Source organism: Antrostomus carolinensis, unplaced genomic scaffold (assembly GCF_000700745.2).
Source record: "Antrostomus carolinensis isolate BGI_N321 unplaced genomic scaffold, ASM70074v2 scaffold19426, whole genome shotgun sequence".
In the NCBI taxonomy this organism is placed as follows: Eukaryota; Metazoa; Chordata; class Aves; order Caprimulgiformes; family Caprimulgidae; genus Antrostomus; species Antrostomus carolinensis.
Window position 1 is genome coordinate 26,579 of NW_010324154.1, and position 16,582 is coordinate 43,160.

General features: G+C 39.1%; 3 protein-coding genes across 3 annotated transcripts in view; 1 reads left to right on the forward strand and 2 right to left on the reverse strand.

The window, feature by feature from the left end:
* The window catches only part of OTOA (otoancorin), a 31,997-nt gene extending 26,235 nt beyond the window's left edge, over positions 1 to 5,762 (reverse strand). Inside the window, exons 1-8 of the mRNA XM_010170837.1 lie at positions 5,684 to 5,762; positions 5,311 to 5,339; positions 5,189 to 5,219; positions 5,069 to 5,096; positions 4,063 to 4,150; positions 2,485 to 2,616; positions 960 to 1,195; positions 639 to 742 (exon numbers count right to left, since the gene is read on the reverse strand). Of these exons, the coding sequence (XP_010169139.1) occupies positions 639 to 742; positions 960 to 1,195; positions 2,485 to 2,616; positions 4,063 to 4,150; positions 5,069 to 5,096; positions 5,189 to 5,219; positions 5,311 to 5,339; positions 5,684 to 5,762 (727 nt within the window). The remainder of the gene's footprint in view (positions 1 to 638; positions 743 to 959; positions 1,196 to 2,484; positions 2,617 to 4,062; positions 4,151 to 5,068; positions 5,097 to 5,188; positions 5,220 to 5,310; positions 5,340 to 5,683) is intronic.
* A 4,980-nt stretch (positions 5,763 to 10,742) lies between these two features.
* Positions 10,743 to 16,582, reverse strand: part of METTL9 (methyltransferase 9, His-X-His N1(pi)-histidine) — a gene marked incomplete at its 5' end in the record, with an annotated part of 15,912 nt that continues 10,072 nt past the window's right edge. Inside the window, one exon of the mRNA XM_029085661.1 lies at positions 10,743 to 11,467. Coding sequence (XP_028941494.1) covers positions 11,262 to 11,467 — 206 coding nt within the window. The remainder of the gene's footprint in view (positions 11,468 to 16,582) is intronic.
* Positions 12,306 to 16,582, forward strand: part of IGSF6 (immunoglobulin superfamily member 6) — a 6,594-nt gene continuing 2,317 nt past the window's right edge. Inside the window, exons 1-4 of the mRNA XM_010170838.1 lie at positions 12,306 to 12,372; positions 14,018 to 14,368; positions 15,319 to 15,419; positions 16,557 to 16,582. The exon at positions 16,557 to 16,582 is cut by the window's right edge and continues 49 nt beyond it. Of these exons, the coding sequence (XP_010169140.1) occupies positions 12,306 to 12,372; positions 14,018 to 14,368; positions 15,319 to 15,419; positions 16,557 to 16,582 (545 nt within the window). The remainder of the gene's footprint in view (positions 12,373 to 14,017; positions 14,369 to 15,318; positions 15,420 to 16,556) is intronic.

Here is a 16,582-nt window from a genome sequence, read left to right on the forward strand (position 1 = left end):
CCACAACAGCACTGCTGGGATGTTCAGTGAAGCCCAAGCACCTTGATGCAACTCTGATGCACCAGTGCCACTGTCACTTTACAGACCCCTTGCGCAGCCTGCCCTGCACTGTCCCAGCTGTGGCACATCTGTTAAAGTCATATTAACAAGGCAAACAGATGTGGTAAAATGCATAAAATCAGAATTAATTACCTTTTTTTCTATCTTGTCCCTTTTCTGAACGAGTCAGTGCCACATGCAGTAGAACTTTCATAACATCCTGCATTTCTTTTGTATTTTTAAACAGTGCAGACAGATCTATTTTTCTAGTCTGAATAGGAGGTCAGAGGTGAACAGCACACCTGTGCAGAGTACCTACAATTATATTCTATTTAAGTCTTAGGAAATGGACTTGAGTACAGAGACCTTGCCTATAGCTCTGTGCAGAACAGATGAAGAGCAAGCATCTTTGCAGAACTATCTGCTGTGAGTAACAAGTATATTATGTTTACTGTATTCTGGAGCAAAGGCATACAAGACAGCTACTCTTAAACAGACCCGTGTTAAACTCAAGAAACAATTCAATAGAATGGATAGGCCTTTGCTGACTGTTTTTCTCTTATGATAAGAAAGAAGAAAATACTTTGTATATAACATACCACTCATGTTATAGGATTTCTGTAGAATCTGCTTCATCCAGCCATACAGAGCTCTCTGTGTATTTGCTGAGGTCTTGTCATAGAGGTCCTTGAATACAGTTGATCTAAGTGATACAAGGCCATGTTAGTTCACTAATGAGTTAACTATTTATTTCTTTTTAAATGATACACATGGACAAATGTTTTTAGAAACAGTAACATATAAGCAGAAAGCTATATGTGGAAAATAGACTGAGATCATATAGTAATCTCTTTTTAAAAGCATATACAGTCAGCAAATACTACATAGTACTAGTTGTGTCTGGAAAATAAATGGCTTACAAGTTTCTGAAAGCATCCTCCTGAGGAATGTCTGGGAGGCTCCCAATGACATCAGGTTGGAGATAGTTCACTGCTGACACATGCAAAACCTGGCTCAGGATATCCACACAGTCCAAAGCACTCAGAGCCAGAAAGCATTTATCCAGTGTTATAAGGAACAAGGTCCTGTTTACTCCTGGGCTTTGAAAAATTCTCTCTCTAGTCTTGTCCCAGTCAAGAATAATATTTCCCATTTCCTGCAAGAAACAAAAGGTTAAAAGAACTTGTCTTTGATTAATTCCATAGACTGTTCATTTTGAGGCCTGACAGAAAACACTCCACAAAAAATATGGTGCTGTTCTCATGAAAAATAGCTGCAAAATACTGTCTGGTTGCATTACTTCAGATAATGCCTTTCTGGCGTTGGCCAGAGACCAACTTGAATCTTTTGACAAAATCAAAATGAAAAATAGAAAAATAATCCAAATGGTTGAAGTTATACTGTGTGCTCTCATGAATGAATTAGTTACTTGGAAAATGAAAGGACATTGGAATCAAATGGGTATTATTTCATACATAATTTAATATGCAGACATCTCTAGAACAGACCTTTTCCTGTGCAGTATTTCTTGCAGCCATGACTACAAACATCCCCTCCAGAAGATGAGGCAACATCAAAGAACCAAGCTCAGGGAAGAAAGTCACCCTGGCTGGGGATGGATTATTAGGTTGCTCTGTCTCACAAGTTGACATGTTCAGAACAGCCTGTTTAGAGCTGATAGTCCCGGGCCTGGTGCGTTGTTCATACAATATTATCTGCCCTGGAAGAACTGGGTATGCCATTTGAGAAGACAAAATTTAGAGTTCATTGTAAGGACTTCTGCTCTACTGCTCTGGCTCCCAGTGCATGCTGCACACCTATCCTGTGTGCTTTGGCAGCAGAAGGCCCTTTGTCCCGGCAGGGAAGGCACCAAGTACATCGGGCTACAATCCCACCCCTGCAGTGGAGATCCCCCCTGCAGGGCGGTCCTCCCTGGGTAGCACTCACTGACTTGGAGTGAGACTTCTAAGATGAGGCACACACAGAACACACCATGGAGGCAAGTAAATGATGTTACGCTGCCTCCCCTCCAAACTGCCTAACAACTTGCTCACACAGTCCCATAACTAATTAACAAGGTAACTGATTGCACCTTCTTTAGTCATTTTGGCTCTCTTTCTAGACACTGAAGAGAAGCAGATACTCTCTGAGAACAACTGATCCTTCCTACCTTAGATAGTTGCGTGGAAGGTAAATCATTCTCTGGAGATGCATTTCTCTCCACTGATTACAGAGAAAATCCAGATGACTGACTTGTCACCAAACTTTTAGACAACAAGAATTAAATTAAGAAAGTCTAACCTAAGGAGTGGGGCTCCCAGCATCCAGTCCAAGACAGCTAAGTAACTGCATGGTGTGCACTGCGAGACCTCCAGTCTGGTCCTTTCCCATTTATCTATAACACTGACAGAAGCTTTTATCCTTCACAAGTGCAAAGTGACTTACAAGATGGTCCTTTCTGCTGTTGAAAAGATACTTCATTGCAGTTTGGAACTGCTGCTGATCAAGCTGTTGAAGTTCGGATAGCAGTTGCCTAGGCTGGTATAAAAGGTTCTTCAGGTAACTTTTTATGGACGTCTAAAGTATAGAAAAATATGCGTAACATACATAAAACTCGTACTATTGTACCAAGGGCATCTTTTACTCCCCGAAAATCTCGGCTTAAGGAGAGTAAAGAGCTGAGCTCCTGTATTGTCTGTGTTGTCAACAACAAATAAAAGTAATTCTTAAAGACAAGAACTTTTAAATCCTACTCTTGGCTTCGTGAGCGAGTCCTCTCCAGTGACCCATTTGACAAAAATGCCTCAGTTTCTCAGTTCATAAAACAAGAGTAATAATGCTTTTCTGCCTCACACAGCAGAACTGTGAAAATGAAACTTTTAAAAAAGGGCAGAGACCGTGTGCATATGATTATTACTTAAAAAAAGGAAGGAAATGTGCAATTAGATGGGAGGAAAATTCTGTACCAGGTTGTAAGGCAAAAATATTCTCTCTCACATCAACCTGCATTACCAGTTAACAATCTTGTGCCCGTTTTGAAAATCCAAGGGGAATTATAACATTGGAACAGAAAGCACTGTAAGGCTCATTAGCACCAGACGGGAGTAAAATCCCTTCTAATTCCTGACAGAATTATTTCAGAATTGGTTTGGAATTTGAGTTGAAATTGCTCTTTGTTGTCTTTGCTTAGCTTGCATTGCCACCAACAAATATTAACATAGTTAGGTCCTTGTTGTCTAGGGGGTCCAGGTCTGATTACAGCCTTAAACTGTTAATAAATCTAATCAAATAGGGAAGAGGCAGTGTTAGTCTCCTGTAGGTTTGGATGAGCTGTGACAGTGAAATGGAGCCTTGGAAAAGGTTTGAGTGCTGTGGAGCTGCATGGCCCTGGGCTTTTGGGAATGCCTGAGGCTCAGAAATTGCACATTTGACACTTCCCTTTTTCAGAGTGTGTGCAAGGGAGGAGAGAGGGGGTCTAGTTTTGATTAGAAGGCTACAGCTCCACTTAAACCAGCTCATAACTACTCATAATGACCAGGGATAAAGAACAATGACTTTTTCCTGTCACTTCCACACTGACAATTTACAAGAACAGAGTTCAAAGGAGCCTTAAAAGGTGGATGCATTTTGTAGGATGCTCTGGAGCGTCTTATTCCATCAGAAGCAGTGCAAACTACAGCCACAGTCCAAATCTGTAAGAAACCTGCCATTTTGTGGAGAAATACACATACCAATGTGTATACACAATTCAGAAACAATCACTAAACCTGAGAACTCCTAATTGCCACTTTCCATCAGAGGAGAAGCAAAAAGATCTTTCTTATTATTTCTGCCTTGCATTCTGCTGCAATCTTATGGGAAAAAGATAAACCAAAAAACCTATTCCTGTTTCCTACTTACCTACCACAATGTAGATCTGCTAGTTATCTCTACTACTGACAACCTTGTTTTGGCTACAGAGGTAGACTGCTTTTTTCATTCCTTTTTAAATAAGAATTTTCATGCATTTTAAATGTCACAAACCTGTAGGCCGCTAAGAGTAAACATAACTTCCTGGGCATGAAAATATGCCATGACTTTTGTAAGCATATCTGCTGTCCAGACATTAGAACTGTAACAGAAAACAGGACCAGTAAAATAATATAAAATGTAAAATAGCAGATTATAAAACAAAGCAAGAATAAGAAAAGCAAACAGTGTTGCTAACACCATAATGACACAAGTATTCAGCTTTTTGGTCTAACAAGACTAATAGCCAACCTATTTAAGGCAATGAAAATGTGTGGTTCAATAAGGAACAGAATGAATTAGTTATTGGTTTTTTAATGTAACTCCACAACCACCCACAATAAACTCAATTTTCCAACACGTTGCCATTAGTATCATCTCCAGACATGAGACAAGCTGTGCTGTGGCTACTTTGGAGCTATAGGTGTGCTTCCTGGCACCCCATTATGTCTGTTCTGATCCGCTTGTAGAAAGAAAGTACAGTGACTAATGTCTGCTGCCTTTCCCTCAGCAGAGTCATTAATTTCAGTGTGTCTTCTTTACACAGCCATTGATTTTCTCAAAATATGTAGGAATGGAATTGCCTTTGAGGCTTATATTGCTCTTTCAAATTTAGACAAAATTAGCAAATAATTCAAAAGTTGCCAGGAGCTGGAGGAAGTGGAATGGATGGGGGATGGAGCAGGACTGAAAGAGGAAAACGGACAGAGAGCTGGACCTGCACCTAATTTCCTTAAGAATCCATTCTGAAACATATGAATAAAGTTAATCATCAAAACTTTTGAAAACTGTAGCAGGTATTTATTCTCAGCCTCATTCTATGCATGTTTTTTGCTTTATTGTGAAAAACAGTTTTTTCTTTGTTAAGAGGAAATACTCCTCACAGGAGATCTAAATCAAAGTAATCATACGTGCCAATTTCATTCTATCCATAATGTCCCAGTTTTTGTGGAAATGAAACAGATCATATCTGAAGTGCAAGATAATATTGAAAATCAAGATGGTGAGAGTAATACATTACCTCTGAAAATGAAGTATATCAAGGAGGGCTGCACATGAAAAATGGAATATAAAAAGTTATGGTGAGATATGCGTTTTAATTCCTTTTAGAAGCATAAGTGGGAACAATTTTGTACATTACCATTCAGATATTTCCCAGCTATTACTTCCTCCTAAGGAAAAAATGATAAATGTATGTAATAAATTATTATTTTTAGATTATAATATAAAATGTTAGGATAGAGATCAAATAAAAATACTAACCACAGCTTTGTGTAATAATGGAGGCAAATCTGTAAAAGATTATCGCGTTACAAAAAGCTGATTTAATGTTTTACCATTCAATTGTGTTATACAAAAATACATGTATTGTATGCAGTGAAACTATATATACACATATAACTTATTTATAAGCATTTAATGCAGTTTTGATTAAATCTATTTACAGAAAAGCAGTGAAAATAAAAGGCTATTAAATAATAAGCAATCTTGGTTAAATTCTTTGCTGGCATAGCTCCATGTAATCAAGAGAGCAGAGAATATGGTCCTAGTTACTAAACAGTTCTGTATCTATTTTACTACACAGTTTTTTCCATCCACAGAAAATACATCCCTCATACAGGATTTGTGGTCTTACCTTCAGAGTCCTGACTGTGTGTAATCTCAGCATGATTCATTGATATCAATAAGAAACATATCTCCAAAAGTCTGGACATTTCTTCTAGTGTTTATTAGAATCAGAAGATATTTGGACGGAAAAGGAAAATAAAAGAGTCAAAAGGCAATATTCACCCAAAACTTTCATAGCTATAAATCAGAGACAGCCTAAGTTACGTAGTACAGTTCGAGATCAGAATGATCTAAAAGTGCTTGCTCTCAAGTTTTTAATTTAGATCTTTTTCCAGGATAGAGATATATTTTATGCAAATAGAAGTCCACCAAGTGTGCATGTGCAACCAGATTTATTTCCCTTTTACCAAGTAACTCTTTCAATTTTCTTCCTAAGAAGAACCATACTAAGGCACATTCCACCTAAATATGACTTCAATTAAGTTTTGTTAAAGCAAGCAAACAAATCCTTTTAAACTCAGACAAAATAGAAAAGAGGGAGTGAAAAAGGAAATAGTAAAGAAGCTCCAAACAAACCCTAAGCTTTTGCTAGCTCGATTACTGCAGACCAGGTCTGGGACCCTCCATTTGCAGACCTCTGAAGTCAAACAGTGGGAAGGCCTGGTCCTCTGGCTTGCCCCGTGCCAGTGCAGGGTGCTCCAGGCAGGGAGGGTGATGGAGTGCTCCCCTCCTCTGCTGCTGTTGCTATGCAAAAAGGGGGGAAAATGTCCTTATGCCCTTCTGAAGCAGAGGGAAAGCGACACATTTGGGAAACAGAGTTCAAGACCATACCACTTCATTTAGAGGGATCAAAGCTCTAGTCTTTGCACTCAAGTGTACCATCAATTTTTCACCATCAGCTAGGACATAGTTTCTAGGGTAATACACATTTTAGTAGCTCTGGCTATCCCTGCTGGCCTGTGCTATGTGGCATAAAGATCACTGAAAGATAAATTAGCTGGAAGGGCAGTGATGGGGATAGCTGGAGCTTTTCACCAGGGTGTCACTGATTCTCATCGGAAAAGACTGTCAGTCTCACAGTTGTCCTATATGAAATTAATTTGTTGCTTTTGGTCTAGTTCCTGAAGGACAAGGATACAATAATGCATTGGGATGGAGAGGGAGCAGAGACTGAGCAGGTCTCGCTCACACAGGTGTTTCTGCAGCCACGTCCCCCCTGCAGTGCCAAGGACCATGAGCTGCTTTAATCCACATTGCACCAAGTTTACTGCAGAGGATTTTCTGCCTCTACACCCTCAACCTGGCCCTCTGTCCCGCTGTGAGAGTCACCATCCCCACAGGTAAAACAATTAATTAATCTGAGATATTAGATGATTCCCTGCTCTACAGACTGCAGCTTCTTACACTGGGATTAATCCTTGATTTTAACAAATGACACAGAGGGCCCCACTGGCCAACTTCGCTCTGACCTTGAGATGACTTTGTTAGGTTTTCTCTCCCTTTCCTTCATTTCAAGGGTTTAGCTGCAGCCACACTTAATTTCTGCATTTCTTCTTGTTGCTGAATTTTGATCCATTCTCTCTTTTATTTTTTTCCCCCAAAAAAAAGTTCTCTGCTATGACTTGAGTTACAGATCTGAACATCTGATAAATACAAATGACTTATTTCAGATTGTTTAATCTCATGTATCAGCAAGGTACTTATGAAAACATCTTTCAACAGCCTCTAGCAATAATTTAGTCTATCGCAAACACTCAACTTGAGTCGTGTAACAGAATTGACTCAAACTGATAGATGATGAAAAATTTAAACATTAGACTTTAAGAAGCTATTGCCTCTGTCCTGTTCTTGCACACAGTGAAACCCTTTCAGCTGTTCTTTTGGGAGTGCCACAGTACATGTCTCATTCAGACGTATCTGGTTTCCTAGACAATGAACTTTACTGTGTTTGTTTCTGCCTCTGCCCTATTAATTTTGCAGTAAGGTTTGATTACTCTGCATAGTTTAAATAACGATACCAATGTCAATCCTGATTTGTTTATTCCAACTCATTCGCTTTGATCAGAGAGTGTATTTTAATTAAAGCATGCTAAATTAATACATAAGGAGAATAAATGCTAAGGAAAGTGCTTTTTTATCCCAACTCCAGTAGACAATTATCAGGTACAGAAAAAGTCTGCTGTGAAATAACCCTGCTTGGTAAGACAATCTGTGGGATGAAATAGTTCTTTTTGTCAGTGAAACTAGTCTGCAGGAGTTCACTGCAGCTTTTAGACAATCCCAAATCACTCTGTGGGGATCTCTTGCGGACACCATCCAGCAATTCCCCAGAGACCATTCCTGCACCACAGCAGCATATGCTGTGATCAGATCTCTGAGATGTCACCCTTGCAGGACTGTCTGGTTATGGGGAACTCCCAGACTGCCTTCTCCTCTTGCTGCCTAAACAGCTGCTCTTCCATGTAAAGAAATCCTAGCCATTTTATCACTCACTCCGATGCAGCCGCTGCCTTATCTAAAGCTTGATAACCAGAAAGCTAACCTCATAATCACAAGTCTTGCTGATAAGCCCTTGTACCGCCCGTTCTCATCCACCCCCTTGCAGCCAGGCTCTCAGCACCTCTGAAAAAAAGCCCTATATGCAGTGAGGGAACCCTCGAGGGGATTGGGCTGGAAAGGGAGAGAGAGAAGTAAGAGGAAGGCAGAAGAGAAGAGATGGTGGGTTCTTGGGGAGAGCCAGGACCCCACAGCACTTTACCTGCCTCTGCTGTGTGCACCTCCTTCCCCACACTCGCAGTGCAATGAGCTGGGCGGCTGCAGCCAGGGACCCCGAGAGCAGGGGGCAGGGACTGGGACCAGCACCGCCTCGCAGCCTCAAGTGTCTGCCCAGCAGCACCCAGCCTTCAGCCAGAGGGGAGGGGAAAAGTCTCCTCTGCTGGGGGCTCAGAGGGTGAGGGACTCCCATAGCAGGCAGATGCTTCTCCTCCCAAGATGAAGGGAGATCAATGAGTTGCGTGGGGGAAAAACGCAGGGCCAAGCTGGTTCTGCCCAGTGCCCTGCTCGCCCCCACCTCCCCACCCCAGCACGGGCAGGGGGCCCTGGGCTCCTCGGAGCAGAATATGAACTGACTGTACCTGGGATCACTCAGCGAAAGAGGGCTGTGGTTTCTGTGAGACAAAGTTGTTCCAACTTTCTGTGTTGAAAGTTTGCGACTAAATCATGCCCTTGTACAGCATCTTTTTCCTGCGATGCAACACATCCAGCACCACCTTGACAGAACAGATAGTTTAGTTACTCTCCAAGGCAAAACATTAGAGACCACCGAGGTGCGACTTGCACGCTGTCACCCGCAGCAGGACAGGGACAGCAGAGGGATGAGGCAGGTTCCCCAAGCCCAGGAGTAATTAATTTGGACACCGAACTTGTCCCCTTGCATGACATCTTAAAAGTATTCAGGCACTTTAATCAACTACTGGAGTAAAGAGTTCCTTTGCACAAGGCTGTGTGAGCAGACATTAACTGCACACAAATGCACTCTCAAGGTCTGGAAAGCAGAAGTCCCTTCACTGACACAGTGAGCCATGCTGCGCCCCTTCCTTTGCAAAGGACTCTGATTTTAGAAGTACGGGTTCTAGAAGTACAGTCCCTTGGGGCTACTCTGTTCGTTCAGCAAGATTAAGTAAGTCCCTGAGAATTTAAGCTTACTCTGCTCATAGCTTTTCCACATTATTGCTCACATTTTAATGAGTGTTTTAATTCCCCATCTCAAGTGTAAGAATACTTGTTTAAATAGAGGGGACAAAATAGGAAATCATAAGGAAAAAACTCCATTATTTACATTGCACCTTCTGTCCCAAAACCTCTCAAAGCTAAAACAAACCAAAGTCCTACGTGACGGGTCTAAAAGATATGAGATGTGAAACACAATCTCTTGTGTGATTTTTAACCTGTGAGATTGAAACACTTGAGTATCTTTGAAGAAGTTTGTCTTAATACATATTTGCTACATGAAGCTAAATTTGTTACACATTAATAAACATATTTTCCCACTACGAGATGAATACAAATGAAGGTAAAAAAAAAAAGTTAACGGATTCACTCCAAAGCATACATAACTCATTGTTCCAACAGCCAAATCTGATTGTACTGTGCTAAAATCCAACAGCACATGCTGAAACTGAGTAATACTGAGCCTGAGTTACTGCTGAAAAAACCCACCAGTCAAACCCCTCGCCCCCTACTACAGAATACTTACTATTTCACAAAGATGACTGAGAATGAAAGGCGATTAAATTAGCAAGAGAAATCACTAACCATCATGCAAAGGAAGTCAAAGTTAAACCTAAAAAGACATGCTGAAACATCCTACCTGGCATCAGACCACCAATCATTACTACTAAAAAAACCCAAAACACACAATGTACAACTTTTTTAGACTTAAAAAGCAGAAGATGCAGTTCTTACTTTACTTACCAGGTGATATAAAAGATGAAGTTTCTCAGCTCTTTCACACTTAAATCCCAAGCAACGCAAGTCACATGCCTGCCGTTTCTGTACCACTTATGATGCCACTTGTTGTTTTAAAGGAACGGTTATATCCCAACTGCCAGAAATTATTCATTTTGAACAGAGTTTTTAAAACAAGACATGTTAAAATAAAAAACATTTATTTATTGTTCCTGAAGAAAATGTCCCAAGCTGCCAAAACCTTCAAAATCAGGTCCCTATAATCTGATCCTCAGAGGCAGTTTAGTTTAACTCAACAAAATTTGCAAGAAACTGCCTGCAAGTTTTTTTTACGCTGAAAACTTGCTTAGAAAGTTTGTTATTAAACCCATCAGCTTAAAGTGCAGTTTTGGCAAGTTCTACCACAACCCCTTTAGCTGGAAAATGGCGTATGCAAAAGCAATGAGGATTTATGAGGCTTTGAGAGGAACATGAAGGAAACCCAACCAAAAGTGACATATTTTTGTGGACTGTTATCCCTTTAAACAATACTTAAATGCTGTTTAAATAAACTCAAGGTTGTGCTGCTACTGAGAGTTTGATTCTCAACACAAAGCGCAGTTGCTGCAGACAAGCGTGGCTATGGTTACAAAAATGAACACAAAAGTTAATGCAAAAAGTCATCTCAAAAAAAGTTTATTAGCATGATTAAAAACATGTGAAGAATGACAGTAATAGAGAAAGTAACTTAGCATGGAAGAATATCCATTTCAACAGTTTATATTCAACAAGCCTTGAACTGAATGGGTAACTTTATTGCCAGATTTCACTTGATTAACAACAGTTCACATTGTATCAGTTTCACCATTATTAGGACTATTGCTTTTGTTTGGATCTGATCCCTGTTGCAGGTAAGTATAAAAAAATATTCCCCATTACTGCTGGATTGCAGAATGCATTGTTGGTTTAAGAGCTGGTAAAAAAAAAATTCTCAACTGAAGAGTCTGTTTAAAAAACATCCTTTTTTTCCTAATCGCACTACAAAGAAATACATTAGTATTTTGGCCTTTAAATTTCTTACATGGTATTCGTTTAGTATGGCAATCCCCGAATTCCCTCTCTTTAAGTAATCATAAATCAAACTCCTCTTTCAGAGGCAGCTTCTTGGGTTAGATTCTGGAGCTTTACTTCATACACGCTTACACTGGCTTGAGGACGAAGACAGCATCATCTAGTACATAGTAGTCATTATACATATCACCTTCACATAGGTATGGCAGTCTGGTGAAAGCCTCTATGGCAAAACCAGCTTTACTGAAAACTTCTGGCAGGCTATTCACCTGTTCTTCCCAAGTGTGCCCTTTGATTTCCAAAACTTCTGAGGGCTTTTCCCACTTGCCACCTACTGAGAAAACAAAACAGTTTTGTTTAAATTATAAAGAAAACTTTATTGTGTGTTGTATTTTCTTACAGAAAGTATATTACACAGATCATATTCCATTCCACTCCAAATAGGAGGTTGACAAGCCATTTATAGAGCTGTTGCAAGATCAGTTCAGGTTTTTGCCTATTGTTCAGAAACAGCTCCTTCTTGAGGTTATCTTTTGCTACATTTTTAACTGGCAGTTCCAAGACTGGCTCACAAGGAACTTCCACTAGCGAGGCTGGTGTTCAGCAGATGTAGGCAGACTCTTTAAGATCTTTTTCAGTATTATAAAAATCTTTATGCCCACTGTCTGGCCAAAGATGGCTTCAGGTAATTACGGTAAATAGAGCCAGCAAGTCAAAAATTATGATTTGCTGCAAAGCTGCCACCAGTGGAGCACCATATTATAATGGATGGCTACAGGATTTTTGTTCCTCCAGTGGCCACCTACCAGTTGATACAGTAAAGACTGCTTAGGGTCATATAAAATTAAGAAGCTGAACGCTTGTAGCATGCTGGAAAACGTGTTGTCATTTGTTATATCCAATTAAATAACCTGAAGGTTTATAAGTATAACTCTCAGAAGTTCAAAATTTAAAACTCTTCACTCATTTTCCAAGTCATGAGTCATTTCCATCCACAAATAACAAATGGTTTCTGATTTGGTCTGTACCTTTAACCAGTTTGCTAAATGCAATAGTAAACACCCTTCTAAACAGGAAGTTCTAAATCTTGTGATTCAGAGCGTTCTGCAACTCCAAAGATTTCCTAAGTTCCTCTTCCGTCAAACAGAATCATTTCCAGAGAGATACAAGAAATGGCATCTTTCAACAAATTCAAAAACGTGCTAATGCTGGCGTTTGACTGGATTCTGTACGGTACTGGTAAGACTTTTTTTCAAGCTTCTTTCACTTTCCCATGTGGTAGCAGTTAAACAAGATTGAAAATGTGGTTATGATTTGCAACACAACTACAAAATAAGAACAGTAAAAAGTTCTGCTGAGAATCAAGCTAATTTCTGCTATCTTCGTACAAGTTCCAAATTAAACAAATGTTAGCAAATGCTTTTTCTTCCAGAAGTCTGAAATGCTGCTTTAATCTACAATTTCTGTGTCAAATCCTACTGCACTTCCCTGCAATGAATGCTCCAGCAGCAGCAGGTTTCAGTGCAGCTCTGCTTGTGTGGGAGGAGGGTTTGGAAAGTTCAACAAGCAGTGCCTACATGAACTGAAGCCCTGGAGTTCTGCTCTGAAAAGTCGCTCAGAGCCCTAGAGTAAAGTGGAAGAGAGAAGGGGACCAACTGCAGAAGCACAAGCTACTGCCTTTCACCACACAGGGTGCAAGTACACCGACAGCTTGTATTACTACAGTCTTCAGATTGCTGTAGCTGCTATGGAATGGCTGTGATGATGATCTGACACAGAAGTAGAGTTTCATTTTATTCCTGTAGAAGTTACAGACACTGAATCTGTTTGGATTTGGGTCACTAAAAACCTCAGTAAGAAAAATTATGAAGAGACAATGCTGATAGAAAATTTATACACCTGTCCATGGTGGACTATCAGCAGTACATTAAGAGACTTTAGTTTATTTTTTTTCTAATTTATTTTCTAGAAAGTAGAAAAGGATGTTGTTAAGCTACTACCTTTGTTTTCACTGCAATAATCTCAGTTCTATCATTTAAATAAATAAGCAATTTATTTTAATAAAATTAAATATACTGAAATAGTATTTAAATTATGAACTTCAAGAAGGACTTAAAAAAAATCCTCCCAGACCAGTCACATTAAACCTTACATTTTAGTTCCTTAATTACAATTCTCTTCTCTGATTAACCTTCCTGTTTTCTCTGCACACATTGTAAAATGTCAGAACTAACAAGCAATGTTATTATCCTTAGAAACCCAGAGTCAACACACGTGATGAAGTGTAAGAATGTCTAGGAACTATTATGAATTCTAATCAATGTTACGAAATTGCTAAATTATAAATATCTCCATTTACAACATTCCCACTGCCTGCCATCAGGCTGCCTCACCTGACTTGCACCAGGAGCAGCGGAGGGAAGAGAAACCCTTGCAGAACTACTCCTGTGAGCATCCAGAGTTATGTCACACAACACCCACCCCCCCACGCACCCACTACCCCTGCAAATCCCCAAAACACTCAGGTCTAAATCTGAGGCAGGGTACTACACGAAGGATTCTTTTGGTCTTCTCCAGGGCCAAAGGAAACATTCACATTTTTTTAAATATATGAATTTTCTCTATATTTTTTCAAAAACCCAGGAAGCTAAGCACACTACCGCATAAGTAAAACTGTTAAATGAACACACGGGCAAGCCGTAGGAATCATCTAAAATAAAAGTTTGCTGGAAACAACCTTAAAATTTTCAAGTTTGAAACAGAGTTGGTTTTCTTCCTTTCCTCCCACCTTTGCTTGAATGAAGCAGAAGTAGCTTATCTTCTTTTTACCTTGTGCCTTGCTCTTTACCTGTCCCTCACATTATCCATTGTTTATTCTCAACAGGTATTACAGATACCTGCCAAGTCACCGTAACACAACCCAGATTTCACGAAGCTGACTACTCCGTGCACACTGTGTTCCTAACATGTGCTTTCTCCTCCTCCGGATGCTCCTCGTCCCCACCTCAAGTCCTATGGTTTCGCTTTTTAACTAATGAACACGAGGATTTGTGCACTCCTGAATGCAGAGATCATCAGAAGTACAAAGTACATTTATCACCAAAAAATAGTTCACTTCAGATCAATGATGTGACTGTGGATGACAATGCTGTTTATATCTGTGGAATAGCATTTACGGATTCAAGTTCACCCCTTTCTAAACAAACAGGAGATGGAACAGTACTAACAAAAACAGGTCAGTTGATCATTCCTTCTTAATGAAACACCTTAAAAGAAGTAAATTATCTCTCCTAAATACTCTATTTACACTTCCAAGAATGGCATTTAAGATTTAAATACCAACAAAACCATTAGGAGTAGTATGACTATATTAAAATATTAACAGTAAAACCATGGAGGGATTCTACAAATAAGCATTTCCACCTCATTTGCTAATTACTGTTCTGTCATATGATGCAAATGAGTCTAGAATTCTACAAAAGGAAGAAGTTTTGTACTCATCTTATCTAACCACACTCTACATCCTCTTACATCAAGACCTTAATGGCTATCAGAAAGGAAGTATCAACAGAAAAATGAGAAGCAGAGAAACTGACATTTCGTGTAAACATGTGCAGCAGAGTACAGGGTCTCAGAACTGGGGAGTCACTGTGCCAAATTGAGAAAAAATGTTTTAGCTCTCAACCTTTGTATCATTTGCTTTCTAGTTAAGTGGTGAGACTTCATTAACTACATTTCAGTTTTACATGCCTAAAACAGAAAAAAAAACCTCAACAAAAAAGCAAAAACCAAACCCACAGCCAAAAAACTAGCTGGATTATTACCTTCCCTATATTCCTTCCTTCATTTATCTAACTGCATTTCTGAACAAAAGCCTGTAAGCTTTATTCAGATATTTCTTTACGAGAGCAGAAAACTGGATTATCTTCTCTGTCTACCCCTAAGGGGGTAGAGGGGTTCATAATAAAAAATAACAAGTCTCCATTGTCCTCGCAAACACTCAGGGAAACAAATAAAAGTGATCTCACTAAGGAATTCAGACTGACATTGAACCAGAAAATACTGATGGGTATAAGGTTTTTTAATTCCTCAGAGGAAGGGGGTTGAAATGCAGAATCTTAAGAAAATTATATGAATCAGAACAACTGTCCTTTATTCTAACACTCCCTTTCAATAAAGGAGCAGAGAAGCAGCGCAGCAATGGAAAATTCATCTTCATGATCATCACCTCATCCTTGCTGTTTCTCTACAGCGCTACTGTATTCTCATTCTTTGTAGTCTACAAGGTAGGAGCAAAGCGATTTTTCTTATTTTGTTCATTTTGTAAATCTAAGGAGTTTTAACATCTCAATAAGGAGAACAAGAAGACATTCCTAGATTGCATAACTTTTATGATTAAGTTTTAAAGAGGCGGTTGGTTGAAGTTCATATGTTGCACACATCTGCAAACTCTTGTGTGGCACACACCTGTACTCTGAATAGCAACTATGGGTTTTTTTTCAGTAAAGTGTCTAAAATAAAAGATATTCTAATGTTAAAATTATCCTGAGAGTATTAATCAGCAAGTTGGGGATTATCTATCAAGGCAAGCTCAAAAAGCAAAAGTAGAAGTTATCATCATAAGTCATAAACTCTCTGGTTTCCAGGAAAAGTAAAATAATTTAAATTTAATGTCAAAGTCTTTGTGAGTTCCAGTAAAGTTACTGCAGACTGACTTTACTTGGGTAATGAAATACTATTCATACATCAGACATATACAGAAGAGAGACTTTGGTAAAATTTAAAAATATCAGAGACTTGGAAGAAGTTTTATGCTTATTACAAACACATTGGAATGCATCTGGTTAAAAATCACAGAACTATGGAATTTATTTATTTATTTATTTTAAATAAAGAACAAAATTTGTGTTTAGTTAAAAACAAACACTCAAAGCTGCAACTGGAATCTTTACATAATAATAAGACATGGACATGAGAATGAGGACTTCACAGTCCTAAGTGGTACGATAGCGTAAAACGGTTCTTTGCTGTGTGAATTGCTGTATAAGCCTAAAGACAGGATATTTTTTTTTTAATTTTGTTTTTCCTTAAGCTAGGTGAAGCAGTATAGTGGGGAAAAATTAATCAGGCCTTCTTCAGGGGAAAACCTGGAATCTGTGATGCCACTGGTTTATTTTTGAGAACTGGGTAGTGCTTCAGGCAGGTCCCACCATACTTAATGCAACATCTACTACCAGAAGCTGAAAAAGGCCTTGCATGCTTGACAACGTCTCTGATTTTTCCAAGCTGATCTAATGAGATATTTATCTACAAACTGTTTGATGCTGTAAAAGGGCAACACTTTTAACTCTTCTGCTACCTTAGCAGTTGGCTTCTCACATTATGTTTTAGTAATTTTTTATTTTATTATTCCTCCACTCCAGTTAAAACCAAAGCTGCTAAAGAAAAG